Source organism: Lacerta agilis, chromosome 12 (genome assembly GCF_009819535.1).
Source record: "Lacerta agilis isolate rLacAgi1 chromosome 12, rLacAgi1.pri, whole genome shotgun sequence".
NCBI classification, from domain to species: Eukaryota; Metazoa; Chordata; class Lepidosauria; order Squamata; family Lacertidae; genus Lacerta; species Lacerta agilis.
The window spans coordinates 12845007-12862012 of NC_046323.1; the positions used below are offsets into that span (position 1 = coordinate 12845007).

The 17006-nt window shown below is 45.4% G+C and overlaps 1 protein-coding gene across 1 annotated transcript; it reads left to right on the plus strand.

The window, feature by feature from the left end:
* The first annotated feature begins 3809 nt into the window (after positions 1-3809).
* On the plus strand, positions 3810-16775 carry MTURN (maturin, neural progenitor differentiation regulator homolog). The gene is made up of 3 exons (XM_033165485.1): positions 3810-4004; positions 14015-14137; positions 16223-16775. Exons 1-3 carry the CDS (start codon positions 3840-3842, stop codon positions 16331-16333), a joined length of 399 nt encoding a protein of 132 aa, XP_033021376.1. The 5' UTR covers positions 3810-3839; the 3' UTR covers positions 16334-16775.
* Positions 16776-17006: the final 231 nt, after the last annotated feature.

Here is a 17006-nt window from a genome sequence, read left to right on the forward strand (position 1 = left end):
ACCTGTCCATCCCAAACCGATAAATCACATATTTCTAATAAATGTTGGTGACAGTATATTTGTGGTACATGGTTTTTAAGGACTCTGATCACTCCCAGAAATCTTGCTATCCCTCTCTGAGAGGAGATACCCACATAGCGGAAGTTGCCCCTAGTTCCAGTCACCAAACAGTGGCAGCTTAAGGTCCTAAATTGTTTACTGATGCAGAAGATCAGGCTTCAGTAATACAGTTCTGGACGCTGATATATACCGGTAAACAGCTTGTAGTCTTTGCAGATACAGATACAGATATATGCAAGTAGAAAGTACGGCTGATGAAAACCCCAAAGTTGAAATTGTTAATTTGGGGTTCTCATCAGCTGTACGCCATAATCATCACAATTATAACAAATAAAGGCTTGACATATCTCGCTTTGCATGTCATGAGTCTATCTCATATTAGTTTCACCTTTTAAGTTGAATTACTGAAAGAAATGAACCTTTCCACGATATTCTAATTTTTCGAGTTTCACCTGTAAATACATAGTTCGAAGTTGCTAGCCCAGAGGCAACCTAGCTTGTTTCTGATGTGGCCATGAGAATCTGAATGTTGTGAAAAGGATGTTCAAAATAACTTTTATAGAAAAAAAACAACCCCCAGAAGCTATTCCTTTCCGAATTAGGGAACAGAACTACCTAAGTTGTATAGAAATTTCTTCATGTATGCGACTACAGCAGCAAGAATGTTACTTGCCCCAAAGTGGAAAGAAGCAGAAGCCCCAGCAAAGGAAGAATGGAACTTACGGAAGATCACTGGACGTCTGTGGTAGATCACTGGCACTGGCCTCTCCCCAAAAAAGCTCAACAACTTTGACCTGAACCATCATGCTGGATGGGGTGATGGCAGCAGGAAACCAACTTTAGGAGGGCTACAGGTTCCCCACCCCTGACGTTGCACACATTTATTTACAGTTACAGGTAGGTAGCCGTGTTGGTCTAAACCAGGCATGTCCAACAGGTAGATCACTGGACGTCTGCGGTAGATCACTGGTAGATCATTGGCTCCCCCCAAAGAAGCCGAACAACTGTGGCTCCCCTAAAAAAAGCTCAACATATTATCTCCTCCCTGAAAAAACTCAACAACTTTGACCCGAACCCCCCCCCCCATGGGCTTTCCTCCTCCCTAAAACAAGCTCAACAACTTTGACCTGAACCCCAAAAAGGGGGTAGTTAACTGCCAGTTTTTAACTGTGAGTAGATCACAGTCTCTTGAGAGTTGGCCACCCCTGGTTTATTGAATATTTACAGATAAATTGTAAACAGATTTATCTGTAAATAGCAGGATTATTGTAACAACCTGCAGTTTTATAAGAGTATATAGTTAAAGTAGATAATTAAATGAGCAAGTTAAATGAATTTGGAAATGCATATGATATTAAAAAATAAATGTAAGGAGCCGCAGGAAGAGAGGGAAGGAAGTCAAATTTTGAAATGTTAAACGGATTGTAAAACTAATGAAATGTATAAATAAAAAAACTTTAAAAAAGAAAGAGCATCTGAACTCAAGTATCGTTAGAGAGGTCCTGGTCAAAGAAACTGTGCAAGCGCAGAGAACTGATAGTCTGGACTGTGGAAGCTTCTAGGTTCCTGTGTCAGCTGAATATATTGTTGGGTTGTGCTGGCACAAGCTGCTATAGGTCTCTGCACAGGTGCATTTTGCAAATCCCAGAAATATAATAGAATTGATCGTGCAGCAAGTTTGGACACAACTCACTGAATGAACTAGGAATAGTCTTTTGTCGTGAAGCATGCCATATCCTGAAAGCATGCTGGCTGTCCAGATTTTTCTTGAAAACTTCCAAGGAAGCCAATGCCAAATTAACCTAGTCAATTTATTCCTGAAGTGCTTTGCTTCCCAACCTGCTTGTCTGTAAATTGGCCCTTTCTCGGCTGAAATTTTGTGGGGGCAATTGAAAGCAACACTGCGCACTGCCGCCTAAATGGCTCCTTGTCAGCTATAAGAGCAGTTTGGTGTTGGAATAAATTGGCCAATTGTCCTAACTAGCACATCTTACTACTTGAATTTTTATTTTAAGTTCTGCACACATGCACACCAACACACAGAGCTGTGAGGATCTTGGCCAGCGAACACGGGGCACTGCACATTTTAATGCATTCTTTCAACAGAACGGAGCTCATACCGCTTCTGGCAGAGGAGCCTACCTTAAATTGCCAAATGCCTCCCTGCAAAAATAGATATTTGCAATGCTCTTGTGAATGTGAGATCAGGGTTGCAAACCAATGTGTCCTTAGCTAGGAATAAATATTATTCAACACAGAGGCAACTGATTCTGAGAAGACTGGGCTGCATATGTTCCACATATTTATATGTAGAATCATAGAATTGTAGAGTTGGAAGGGACCCCAAGGGTCATCCAGCCCAGCCCCCTGCAATGCCAGAATCTCAACTAAAGCATCCATGACAGATGACCATCCAAGCTCTGCTTAAAAACCTCCAAGGAAAGAGTCCACAACCTCCTGAGTAAGATGGTACAACACACATATATTGCTATTATGTTGTTATCACCAGAAATCAGTTCCAGCACCTTTCAGGTGGGCACCATTGCCATTATAAGAGAATGAGGTGTTCATGGTCAGTTCCAGCACCTTTCTCTAGAAAAATATCTGTGTGTGCGTATTACATATTCTATTATATACAGTGCTTTTTTTCTTAAAAAAAATGTTTAGGGATACTCTCATTTTCCTACTCATATTGAAATACTGCCCCTCAATGAGGCCAAACTTAGATTCACAAAATGTTTTGGGGCATGCGTACCCTTGCGTACCCCCAGAAAAAAGCACTGATATGTGCATATATTATATGCATATTATATAATATAATATGTAATACACACATACACTGCTATTTTTCTGGAGAAAGTATTTTAATCCCATACCTATACAGCATATATTTATATATAGCTGTGGGGTTAAAATACTGGTGTGTGTGTCCGTGTGTGTACACCCACACCCGTGTGTGCGTGTATACTGTGCATATATATGTGTGTGTGTGTGTCACCCCACAAAAATCCCAGGCCTAGGTTACTTTTTGTTTCAGCTATATATATTGTTTCAGCCACACACACACATATATATATGGCTGAAACAAAAAGTGACCTAGGCCTGGGATTTTTGTTGTTACGCTCGCCTCTGGATTGCTTTCAGGCACTGCATTAGCAGAATTCGGAGCGCGGCTGCAAAAGCCCGTGGGCGTTTTTGCAGGATAATTGGGGATGGCCGGATCCACTGGGCTGCCGCCGCCCTCCTGCGCGTTATTTTGAGGGCGTCTCCCTTCTTTCAGGCAGCGAAGAGACCCCGAGGCTCGCGCCGCCTCCTCCTCCTCCTCCTCCGCGAACGGACGTTCGTTCCCGTTATTTCCACCTATCTGCGCGACTGCGCGTGCGCACCGCGAGGCTCCTAACCCGAAAGGGGCGAGAGCGGCAGCGGCGGAGGCGGCGGGTGGCTTATTCTCCTCGAGATCCAGCAGGATCCGGCCGAGGCGGAGCGACCGAGGAGCCCCCTATGTCGGGCTGCTGAGGCGGGGAGAGGAGAGCAGGGAGAAGAAGAAGAAGAAGAAGAAGAGAGGGCGGGGGGCGGGAAAGCGGCCGTCCCCTCAGCATGTAAACCGGGAATGCGAAGCCCGGCGGCCGCAGCAGCAACAGCAGCAGCAGCGCCTGGGGGAGGAGCAGCTCCGGCCGAGTAAACCCCGAGGAGGAGGAGGAGGAGGAGGAGGAGGAGGAAGCGGGTCCCGTCAGCCCCACACACACGGCCTGAGGTGGCGGCGGCGGCGGCCTGAGGCGATGGCTTTCCAGCAGCTGGCGGACGCGGCGGACAAATGGTGCTCGCGCACCCCCTTCGAGCTCATCGCCACCGAGGAGACGGAGCGCAGGATGGATTTCTACGCCGACCCGGGCGTCTCCTTCTACGTGCTGTGCCCGGACAACGGCTGCGGCGGGGACAGCTTCGTAAGTAGCGACCGGCGGCGGCGACGGCGACCCCCCCCCCACCTCAGGGGGTGGCCTCCCCCCTCCCCTCCCCCTCCCCACAACTGGAATAAAATATTGAGTGGGGGGCAGGCCAGGCCAGGCCAGCCCCGCCCCGCCCCATCACGTGACGCGACACGCTTTGAATGGCCACAGACCTCAACTCACCCCCCTTTTGGGGTCCCCCTGGCGTATTTGAGCCCCATGGAGTTGGCCCCTAAGACGCACAAAAAATTAAGGGGGGGGGTTTGGGAGAGAAAGACCAGCGAGCCCCTTTCTGTTTCTTTCCCCTGCTGTCTTTTTTTCCTTTGGGGTTTTTTCCAATAAATAAATAAATAAATTTATTATTATTATTATTATTATTATTATTATCATTATTATCATCATCATCATCATCATTTCCCCACCTTTTGGGGGGAGGTATTTCTTAAGAGTGAGCACAGGAGCCAAGACCTAGGGGCAGAGGCAGTGGTTCCCAACCTTTTTTGGGCCATGCCCCACCTAAACATCTCTAAAATCCTCATGCGTCCTCCGCCCCCCCCCCCAATATATAATTCATATTATTCCAAAAGTGAGCTATTCACATGGAGGAAGACTAAAAGACCATTCACTGTTAATATCTCATTCTCAAATTGTCCCCCCTAAAAAATAAAATCCCCCCTAAAAAAATCAAATTGTCCCCCCTGCTGTTGGGAACCACGGGGCTGAGGTGTCTTCGCTTTCCTCCCCCCCCCCCGAAATATCTGAAATACTGCTGATGAGCATTGCTATTAGAGTGGTGTCATGGGATCAATTATGCGGGGTGGGGCTTCCTTGCACCCCCAATATTTAATTCAAGTTGGCACCCCTGATAGAGAGGTGGGGGGCACACAGAGAGAAAAGGGGGTCTTGACCCTTCTGGGGCCTTTCAGCCTTTTCTGCTTTCCTGATGGTTCCAGTCTGGCCATCCACACTCACAGCACTTGGGATTTCACCTGCTTTTTGGGTGCATCCTTTTATTCTGGAAAGTGCTGGCCCCTCGCCGAATTTATTTTTATATCTCGTCCTTGCTCCCAAAGGAACCCCCCCCCCCCCAGGCAGCAGAACAATTAAAACATTGGGGCTTCTCTTGACCCTTATGGCTTACATTTATTTATTTCAATTCCAGCCTGTATTTTTCTCCAAGGAGCTCAAGGAGACCTGCGTTGTTATTCTCCCCTCCTAGAATCATGGAATTGTAGCATTGGAAGGGACCCCAAGGGCTGTGTTAGAAATGGAGATATGAAAACTAAGAGCCCAATGGCACCTGATACCGAGGTTACAGGCGCAACAACGGAACGTCTAAGTGTGCTTTTTTAATAACAAGAATGCAAAGCTGAAAATGAATGAACTGAAGCTAAATTAGATCACCCATTCCCACCACCCTTCTGAGTAATACCCCTCCCCACTCCCTCACTATATTTAAGGATCTGGTGACTTCTGTTTCAGTGTATCTGAAGAAGTGTGCATGCACATGAAAGCTCATACCAAGAACAAACTTAGTTGGTCTCTAAGGTGCTACTGGAAAGAATTTTTTGTTTTGTTTTGACTATGGCGGACCAACATGGCTACCCACCTGTAACTAAATTACTGTGTTTGTTTTTCACATGGTCCAGTCCTTTCCCTGTCCACCCCCCTAATATTCTTAAGAGGGTCTCATCTCCAGTCTTCAGAGAGTAGCTGGAAGTGGGGAGGCAGAAAAGGTCCTCCTTTCCTTCCACTCTGGAGTTTTAACCTGAAATCTTGGGCACAGGACTTCGCCCAGAGCTCAGAAACTGCTCTTCTGTTGTAAACAAGAGAAGAGCATATCTGAGCTTGTGCAGAGTGCATCTCCCTTCAGCAACGTGTAACCTCCTGCTAGATATGAAGGCAGGCGGTTCCCCTTTCATCTTAGACAATTCTGGAATTGGGTACCTATAGGAACTGGTTTGCAAACCAGGAGTCTTGAGTCCCTTGGTTGGGTGGTGTTTGGTGGATCTCATGTGATCCATTGAGGGCATCTCCATCTTTCAGAGCGTTGAAGCTCCAGAGATCTGATAGTGAAGCTCAAGGTACTCCTTTTTCTGAAAATGTTGCACATCCTTCTCACCCCAGAGGAAACGCCAGGCCTTGAACGGTACAGTTCCCATGTTGTTACTGCCTTGCATTTACCCTGGGAGGGGCTGGTGGGAAATTTCAAGTGTCGCTCTGTGCATAGCTTGCTAGGGGAAAGGACCTCCTAGCAGGCCTGGGGTTGCAGCGATATAAGCAAGGATGGGGTCACTTACTGCTACTAAGCAGGAAGAATAGAAAATGTGGGTGCCTGGGATGATGATGTAGGAGGGAAAGGGCAGAGAATGCAATCCTTAGGATTCCTATTGCTGGGAGCATCGTCCTTTCCAGATCGTATGCAAAATGGAATCTGCTTCCCGTGGTCACTGGCAGGTTGGCCAGAATTAAAAGGCAATAGGTAAAGGATCCCTGGATGGTGAAGTCCAGTTAAAGGCGACTGGGGTGTGTGCGGTGCTCAATCTCGCTTCAGGCTGAGGGAGCCAGTGTTTGCTCATACCAAGAACAAACTTAGTTGGTCTCTAAGGTGCTACTGGAAGGATATTTTTTTATTTTTTTATTTGTTTTAACTATGGCAGACCAACACGACGACCTACCTGTAATAGAAAGTAGTAAGTTGAGTGATGGTTTGAAATCAAGAGCCAGCTCTGTAGGTAGCATATTCAAAACCTCCTCCCAGAATCTGCTATTTTTCTCTCAGAAGGCAGGTACCAAAGGATGGGGGAGCAAAGTGTAGGTCTGCCCCATTTCACCTCCATCAGCGGTTTGGCTAATAGCATGGGTGAATTGCTATCACCCCATCCAGTGGAGAATGTGTTGTGATAAAATGGAGCCAGTAGGATAACTGCCCTCTCCTCAAGGGGCACCCCTGTACCCATTTAGTTCCACGAAGGGCTTCCTGAAAGGAATATCTTAAATTTGTTACTCTCTGGAGGATCTAGAGAAAATTCTTTTCTGAGGGGATGCCACTTCTTCCCTTTTGGCGGCCTCTTGGCTGCAGCAGAATCCAGGCAGGTGATGGCTTCTTATGCTTTACTAGCAGAAATAATGAATGGTCCTTCACTAGGACCATAATCAACACCATGCATTTAAAACACTATGATACCGTCAGGGCTCCCCCCAGAGAATTCTGGGAGCTGCAGCCAGTTATGATTGCTGAACTAAGGAAACCCCTATTCCCCTCACAGAACTACAATTCTCCGTCATTTTACAATAAATGCCTCTTTACAAGGAACTCTGGGAGGGGACTAGGGGTCTCCTAACAACTCCCAGTGCCCTTAACAAATGACAGCTCCCAGAATTCATTGGGGGAAGCCATGACGGTTTAAAGTGGTGTCATAGTGCCTTAAATGCATGGCATGAATGAGTTTGAGTTGGTGGCACCAGATTCAGTTGTGCATAGAAGAGACCCATTGAACTCACTAGGCCTTAATTTAGCAATGGCTAATGGAAGTCTCCTTGATTTCAATGGGTCTACTCGGAGCATGGCTTAAGTCTGCATCTAATCCTGTGTATCACATTTAAGGGGAATTATTGGATTTTTATTTGTAGCTCACCATCTCCCATGGGCTTAAGGTGGGCCACATCAATTTCACTGGAAATGCCTTGCTGTCTTAAGTACATTCCCATGGGGGAATAGGGCTTGCCACTCTGTAAGTATGCCCATGACTCAGAAGCCATGCTGCACCTATTGCAATTAATTTTCGCTACAAGCTGATCATCAAAAGCCCCTTTGTGGAAAAGGCCAAAGTAATTAAAGGAGAGCATGAGACACAGAACTAGCGTGGTGTAGTGTTGGTCTTGGGCTAGATCTGTGGAACAGTGTACAGTACAGCACAGTACTTGGGGAAAGGTTGTAGCTCATGGTAGAGCATCTGTCTTGCATGCAGAAAGTCCCAGTTTTGATCCCTGGCATCTCCAGGTAGCTCTGGGAGAGTCCGCTTACCTGAAACCCTGGAAAGCCACTGCCAGTCAGTGTAGACAATATGGGGCTAGATAGACCAATGGTCTGATTCAGTATAAACTAATTCCCTATGTTCTTGTGACAATCTGAGATGGGAGGTCTCTCGCACGCCTGCCCTTGGCTTTGTAGTGTAATTGGAGACCTCACCAATTATCACAGCCTAATTTCTAGACCTCTTCTGAATTCCCAGAGAGAGGAATTACTCATAGATGAAAATGGATTAAAAATATATTTTTTAATAATAATAACTGGCCCCAGGACAGTGTTCTCAATGACACTAGGCACTTTGCCAGGGCTTTTGCAGGGTAAAAATGGAGAGCAGGCAAAAACGTTACTGCGTTGATAATGCAGTTGTGTCAAGCAGGTTATGCTTTGTAAAGTTCATTTGAAAGTTTTGAAACATTGGATCTGCTTAACAGAAAGCAGCCCACAGTTGATTGCCTTAAGAACTAGGGCTCCATATTTGACTAGAGTTGCCAGATCTTGATATAAAAAGTTGTGGTTCCTGGGAAGGTTCAACCACCAAGTGGACCTTTGGGATTAGGGGGCAGAGCCAAGTGTGGGCCTTGTTGGAGTTGGGTGAAAGCCTAATAGGAGTTTTGTGAATCCAGAGTGATGTCGTGGTTTTGGAAGGTCCAAAGGAGTTCCACACAAAACCTGTCTCTATCCTTTCTAAGTTATATATGGTAGTTTTGTTGTGTGTTTACTGCCTGAAGGGTGGAAAACCAGCCTTGCCCATTGCTTTTCTGGCAACTGGAAGCAAAAACAAACAAACGCAACAACAGCAGCCAGGCCAAATAAATATTTGGTTGATTAACAGTCTTACAATAAAATACAGTAATCAACTGAGTGGCTAGAACGACATCTGGGCTGCTTTGTGCCTTGTTTCTTAAAGACATGGATTTGAAGGCTTCTGTTTCGTTGCCAATTCACAACCATTCTATACATGTTGAAGCCATGCAGAGCTATTCCTCTTCGTCCATGAAGCATTGTATGTGCTGAACTAAATCAGATGCTGTTTTTACCACAAATAACCTCTAAAACATTCCATTCTTGCTACATCTTGCGTCCTGTGCACACTTGCATGTTTATATCACTCATTCTCTCCATGCTAGATCTGCCTTCTTGCTCACTGGTGTTATTGGGACTTTGGCCCACACCTTCATAAACCATGGCTTGTGAAAATGTAGACGGGTGTTGTATCTCTCGCAAACCTGTGCCCACTTCCCTGCTATTAACCCCCCCCCCAAGTGTTTCCGTTTGCATATTTCTTTCTTCCCCCTGCCAAGATGGGATAGTGATTGTTACTGCTCAACTCTGCTGCCTTGTGAATAATAATAATATTTCAGTAGCTAAGTATACAAACATATAAAATATAAAACTAACAGGATCAAGCATAGAACACCAACCAAAAATATAAAGCGGTACAGAAATGAAATGAATCATAATAATAATAATAACCAAAACAAAACACAGACTAGGTGTCTACCCTCCAACGCCAGCATTGCAACAGAAGCAGGGGTGTTGGAAATCCTTTTACAGACTCGCAATAAAAATTAATAGCACATTACAAGCCTCATGTGTTGCTTATGTCTTGGCATCTGTAGTTTTCAGGCCAATGGCCAATAATGTTTGGAGTTCATATCCAGCCACACACATTTCTGAGAGGGAGGTGGAAGATTCTGACCCTGCTGTTGGGTCACATAAGTTATGAAAGGTTACAGGTGGGTAGCCGTGTTGGTCTGCCATAGTCAAAACAAAATCGAAAATTCTTTCTAGTAGCACCTTAGAGACCAACTGAGTTTGTTCCTGGTATGAGCTTTCGTGTGCATGCTGAAGAAGTGTGCCATGGTTTGCAAAGCAGAGGTGGTCTGTGGGGTCTCATACCTCTCCCCCCTCCCTCCTCCAACTTTGTGAATTCCCTTTCTTTCCATTCTAGAGCTAACCATGGTTTAGCATTGCATAATTTGTAGACCCACTTCTAACCACGTTGCAAACTGTGGTTGGAGCAAACTGTGGCTTGCAAAAATGCCATTGCAAAGGTCTAAGAACGTTAGCTCCAAAAAATAGGAGGGAAATATTTAAGAGCAGAGGGAGAACAAAGAAATAAGACTACAGGGCATTTCTTGACCTCCAAACCATGGTAATCTAGCGGTGGGGACTGAGTGGCATTTGTTGTATTTCATAGTTGTGTGGCTTTGTCTACTCTGCTAAATAATGTTTGCGTATGATCTTGTATATCATGTGCTTTCAGTTAGGTCTTTGATGTGATCCTTGTGTAATTTTCTTTCTGTTCTTTGGATTATGCTTGAGATGTGAAATTGATTTTGCTCGTATGTTGCAGCTGTCATAGTTATATGTTCTAATATTCACAATGAAGTAGTAATAAAATAATAGTTTGACACCTATTTTTCTTTGTGAAAAACTGGAAACTGGACAGTACAGGAAGTGTGGGGGTAACCTGATTTGTCCCTCTTTGAAATATTCTATGTGCAGATGCCCTGGACCTAAAATCTGGGGTTCTTGACATGTAAAAGTTAATATATTGACATTGTTCAAAACATAGTCTTGAGATTTTTGTCTCGTTTTCACGCATAATTGCTTGCTTTCCTCCTAGAGCCAGTTTATGCAATCAGCAGAATTGAGTGGTAAACATTTGCCAGTGATAAAGCCTTTTTCCAGATTGTACCAATTCAAGCTAGATGGGGGTGGGGATGGTGCCTGGTGTGGTGGGTGGAGGAATCCTTAAAGAAAATGAAAATAGCACCTCAGGGAGACTTGTTCAGCATCATCCATGATGCAACATTTTTCATGGAGGCAAATTCAGACATGCAGTCTCCAAAGAGAGATGGTCCAGTCTAGGAAAATCTCTGCTTCCCAATTCTTCAGCTGACTGTATGAACTGTATAGAGTGGATACTGGTAATACAGGACAGATTTTGTGTAATAGCTATTTATACCTATATGCTTTTATCATTGGGAATCTCATTGCAAATGTGCTTATGTAACAAACCTTTTGGAAACGACTTTGAAATTAATCCTCTTTAGATCTGCCTCCTTTTGGAGACAACATGCGACCTGGTTATGGTGGGGTGGCCACCCTGGTGCAGGGGCAGTGCCAGTATTTTCAGCTAACTTAGCCAGCATCTGCCAACAGCTGAGTTTGAACCCTAGGAAGATGGAGGCTCTGTGGGCAGGCAGTTCACGTATCTGGAAGGTAGGGCGGTTGCCTGTTCTGGATAGCGTTGTATTTCCTCTGAAGGAGCAGATACTTAGCTTGGGGCTACTCCTTAATACAGGAGGCTGTTAGAGGTCGAGGTGACCTAGGAGTGCATCTTATACTAGCTTGGTTTTGCTACGCTGGCTGCAGCCATATTTGGATAGGGATCACTTGGCCACTGCAGTTCATGCACTGGTAACCTTCATGCCGGATTACTGCAATGCATTCTATGTGGGGCTGCCTTTGGACCTGATCCAGAAGCTGCAGTTGGTGCAGAATGCAGTGGCTGAACTATGGATGGAGGTACACAGCTGACAGCATGTGACACCTCTGCAAAAACATCTGGCAGCTCATATGCTGCCAAGCCAGGTTCAACTGTGTTAAAATCCCCCAGCATAGTCCATCCATTAGGAATGATCAAAACATTCAAATTCACCTGAGTCTTACCTTGGGTGCTAACAAAATTAGTCTTCACTTTCCCCAATAATTTCTATAGTTTGTCAATTTTGTTCTTTTCCTCTGAAAGGTTTTGTGAGGTGCAAATGGCTTTGGTACATAAGACAGACCTTACTTCTGTTTCCAAGGGACGGACGGACACACACACACACACACACTGTGGGTGTGTGGGTGGGTGTGGGTGTGGGTGTAGAGATGGATGGATAATGGATGGATGGATGGATAGATATTTCATAGATGGTATTAATTGCATTTTATCCTTCTTCCAAGTGGTGCACATGTCTCTCAATTCCTGCTTTATATTTACAACAACCCTGCAAGGTGGGTGAGGCTGAGAATCAATGACTGGCTCAAGGTCACCCACTGAGCTTCACAGATGAGTTGGGATTTGAACTCTGGTTTCCAGAGTCCTGATCCAGCACTCTTATCCACTGAACCGCACTGGCTCTGATGAGCCCCTCTGCATTTTGAACCCTACTAGCAAGTCAGTTTGTAACCTAATTAAGTGCCTGCACTAATGAACACCCTGCTTCTTTGTTCTGAAAGACTGCAGATGTGGCTAGATCAATACTGTAGCTATGTGTTGTCCAAGACCCATTGGATGTGAAATATATCTGAATTAGAGAGTTGCATGGAGAATAAAAGGGTGGCTGTGTGTGATAACTGGAGGGGACATTATAATTTGAGTAAAATGTTAAGTCTGTACAGTCATACCTCAGGTTACAGATGCTTCAGGTTGCATGTTTTCGGGTTGTGCACTGCGCCGAACCTGGAAGTACCGGAATGGGTTACTTTTGGGTTTTGGTGCATGTGCAGAAGTGCTAAACCGCACTTAGCGCATGCGCAGAAGCGCTAAATCGCGAGCCATGCCTGTGTAGACGTGGCGCTGCAGGTTGCGAACGCGCCTTCCGCACAGATCACATTTGCAATTCGAGCGTCCACTGTATAATCAAAAAGCTGGAGATATCAAGATGATTTTTTGTGATTATCTTTCCTGCCTTATCACATCCTGGTGATTTCCCAATGCTGCCTTCAAATTCTGGGGATCTTTCAGTGAGAAGACTTAAGGAGTGAGTTCCTGTCCACCACACCACTCCCCATTTGCTTGCCCTCTTTGTTGGAGGCCAGTCTGTATGGCAAGCCATGTTCTTCAACTTGGGTCCTCATATATAGCATTGAACTACAACTCCCACAGTCCCCAGCAGTCTGGGATGATGGGAGTCGTAGTCCAGCAACATCCAAGGACCAAAGGTTGAAGAGGCAAGTAGAACTTACAGCTCATTCCCCTTGCCTCTGCCATTGCTTGCTTGCTTGCAGATGTCATGTGAGCAGTAACTGAGGGCAAGGTGGAGGTGCAGCAGGACTGCTGGTTCCATGGATGGGCAGCGGGCCACATCCTGAGACTTGTGGCTTCTGCAGGTGCCTGTCAGTGCCAACCTCTGGTGCTGGCCCTGAGCTCTCCTCATTCGCTGCGTTGCTCACCAAGACACCTGGCTGCCAGCGCAGGAGGGAAGGGAGGTGCAGGACCAATGCAGGAGCTTCTGCATTGCACGGGGGAAGTCTGTTCAAATTCATGCTTGCTGTGTTACCCGAAAGGTACAGAAAAAGCTGCCAGTGATCAGACTTGAAGTCACTGCCTGTCAGCTGATGGACAGTGGCTTCACGGATCAATTGTGGCTTTTTCTGCACCTCTGAGGTAACACAGCAAGCATGAAGAGGGCCAGGGAATTTCAACATGGGCTGGGGAAAGTGGCTCATGGGCCAAATTGATTCTGCACCCCTGCGCTAGGGTGACACATCACTTTCATCCACTCTAGGTGCGCAAACCTAAAATTCTGATATGCCCTTGACTCCTTCCTCCAAAATGCTGACCGTCAGGAGGCACCACCCACTATAACAATTCTGCTACTTTGACTTGGTGCTTTAGCTTGCTTTCTCCCCTCCCCATCCCCTTTCCTTTTGTGTCATGAGCCTGAGGGCAGCGACTGTCTCACTGTCGCTCTTCGTAAGTCACCATGTGGCTGGAGAGCAGAGTAAAAATCCTTCAAATATACGTGGCAACGCTGAGTCTATGGCAGAGGGAGGATTTGTATGCAACTACATAGCCACTGGACAGCAGAGAGTTAGATGGGGGTTAAGGCCCCTGGGTTTTAACCTGTTCCTCCCCATAGCTCTCTATAGATCACTCTACAGCTCCGGAATCTCTCCCTATCCATTTTATTTCTTTTTAAACTTCACTGCCTGCCAGCATGATTAATCCCTGCTTTGTCATGGCTTGCCTTTGCAGCACGTCTGGAGTGAAAGCGAGGACTGCTTGCCTTTCCTGCAGTTGGCGCAGGACTACATCTCCTCCTGTGGTAAAAAGACACTGCATGAAATACTGGAAAAAGTCTTCAAGTCATTCAGACCTGTAAGTGCCCATTTTTTACCCTTTGGCTTTATTGCGTTAAGAGGCTTTGTTTTCAACATGCCAGACCACAAACACCACACGCTTCCACAATCGTTTCCCATCATTACACTTAAATGTATATAAGCTTAAGTTTATTTTTAAGAGCTTTATTTTTCTGTCTCCCGTTTTCCAAACACACATTCCCAGCTGGGATGGAAAGCAACCCAAAAGGGTCTGTCCATCCCATATGAGAAATGATACACACGTTTCTTTCATTTCAGCATGCGACATCTAAAGAACTAGAGTAGTTGGCTGTGCTGGCAGACTCTGATGTGGAATTATTTCCTGGCACCTCTGGTGAAATTTCACGATATACTGAAATTGAAAAGGGTGGAGCATGTTCTTTCCCCCTGAGAAAACATTACACTAAGAAGAATCAGATGTGTTGCTCCTCCTTCCGAAGAATGAGGAAGCATTGGCCTTCCAGAGATCGTAGGACTTCATCTCACATCACCCCTGACCTTTGGCCATGGAAGCTGAGGCTGATGGGACTTAGTGTCCAGCAACCACAGGTGGAGGAGCTTCAGGTTCCCCAGTCTTTCTCTGCCCTGTTCTGCTCCAGTAATGCTAAACCAGGAACCTCAGGTCAGGGGTGACAACTGTGGTTACTCTCCGTAGGGGCATCTTCCCTGGGTGCACACAGCCACAGGAAGCGATTCTCTTATCAGCCCCTGCCATGTGATCTCCCCTGCTTCTCATGTGTCTGGAGTGGCGCAGGATGGAATCACAGAGGGCGCCATAGTTTCACTCATCCTGTATGCCCTGAAGATGTTGCTGACTATTGGCCACGTTGGCTGCAGCTGATGGGAGCTGGAGTCCAACTTGGCCCCGAATGCGCATCTCTCAGTTATGGTTTAACCCTAGGCAATCCTGACATTGTAGGGCTTGCATTAGATGCTCTCCATAGGGCTGCTTGCAGCCTGGTGATCAAAATATCACAACCCCAAAATGTGGAAGTTAGTTTTGTTAAAAGTGAATGGACAGCAGTTCCATCTAAGGGCGGATGTCACATTCACCTTTTATCCAGCTCTGAATACAACCTTGCCTTTAACAACTTACCTGGTAGCTACAGGCAACCAGGAATTCTACACAAACAAGTGAACAAGCTGGTGGCAGCGTTGGCAGAGGGATTTCTCTTTCTCTTCCTCCAGTCCACTTGGTTTCCTGGTTGTCTGTTGATCCAACCCTCTGTTCTGTCATCTTTCTTTTTAACTACATTGTTAAGTGTGCTGCGTTTCCTTGCTGTATGCAGAAGAGAGGGCTTCCTGGCTAACTTCCCAGCAGGTGAGTCAGTGCTTCTTACTGGGGGGGGGGGGGAGAGCAAGGCGGCAGGGCGGTCAGTGCAGTGCAAGAGCACTACCGGAAGCAATATAGTGCATTTGCACTGTGCTAACTGCTTCACCTGTCTCCCTCCTGGTAAGCACCTGCTGGGAATCTAGCATAACAGTTCCTCCTCCTACTTCTGCTGGAAACGCAGCCTAGTGCCTAGCAGGCTAGTAATGTCTGCAGGCTTATTTACAAGGCTGCATGAATGCATTAGAGTCAGACTAATGGCCCAGTATTATCAATAGTTCTCCAGGTTTGCAAAGCTAACTCTGGTATCTAAAATTCTTTAAGGGAACTCAAGAAGTATGGCAGCCCCCATTGCTGTGAAGAAAGGAGGTTTATGTGCCTGGGTTTCTTTACACATTTTTTTTATTATTATTAACACCAAAGGTGTGAAAACTAAATGAACCAGAGGTGTCTACAAACTTCATCATCCTACAGGTGTGCTCATTCAGGGAGCTGGAGCTGGCCACATTTTATTGATAAGTATCTTAGGAACAAGTCAAGTCAACTGCTGCCTAATGTGTGAATTGGCCCTCTCCGGCCCATGAGTCACTGAGCTGCTACACCCCTTCCCCCAATTTTAAATGCTTTTATGTGGTGCTGCAAATAACCACATCCTCAGTTTGTTCTTGGTCTTAGAACATCAGTGCTGTTGCCTGGTTGTTTTGCCCTTTTGTATTACACTCACAGTTTTATTTCTGTCGTCTTTATAAATAGCTATTGGGGCTTCCAGATGTAGACGATGATGCGTTTGAAGAATATAATGCAGATGTGGAAGAAGAAGAGGCGGAAGCCGATCACCAGCAAATGGGTGTCAGTCAGCAGTAATTTTCAGAGGAATTGAAATATATTTTATCCTACCAGGTGGGATCGCTATGCTTCTGCATTAGCATTTTTGAATGACGCATCACACTGGAAAATCTGACTCCCAAACCCAAAGTTTAAAGAAAACAACAATATTTTTCAAAGTCTGTGATGAGCTTTGCTAAGAAGTGGCCTGAATTTAACTCCTGCTTCAGTGAGGTTTCTATGGTGTTGTCTCAGTAGCGTTCTGCCATTGTTAACTTAGAACTAGGGTTTTTCTTTTCTTCCTGCTGACTTGTCTTTTGTTTTAATTATTATCATTTTTTTGTTTGTATAGAATTAACATTTCACTGACGTGAATGTGATTTGAATGTAGGAACTATTTGGTTGGTGTGTTAAGTACTTGCGTGACCTTACAGAGGACCATCCATGCAGAGAATAAATGCAATCTGCACTTTCAGTCTTAGAGATCTCTCTTTTTATTTTATATATATACATTTTAAAAGCAGAACTAGACTATTAGTTAATGTACTGAATGGTTAATGTTCCAGCAAAGGGTGCAACTGGGCCAAAATGAAGCATTTTAAAATCTCCTTTCAGTGGGAAAGATTTAAACATGTACTTTTAACTATGATATCGTTGAGGCTCGGTGTAGGTGGAATGAGAGTCATCAGGCACCTAGCAAGCACTATTTACC

Bases quoted from the DNA above. Each gene is read 5' to 3' on its own strand.
- MTURN (XM_033165485.1), top strand. From the start codon at position 3,840: ATGGCTTTCCAGCAGCTGGCGGACGCGGCGGACAAATGGTGCTCGCGC. The intron at 4,005-14,014 runs GTAAGTAGCGAC...TTGCCTTTGCAG, and splicing joins GCTGCGGCGGGGACAGCTTC to CACGTCTGGAGTGAAAGCGA. The intron at 14,138-16,222 runs GTAAGTGCCCAT...CTTTATAAATAG, and splicing joins TCTTCAAGTCATTCAGACCT to CTATTGGGGCTTCCAGATGT.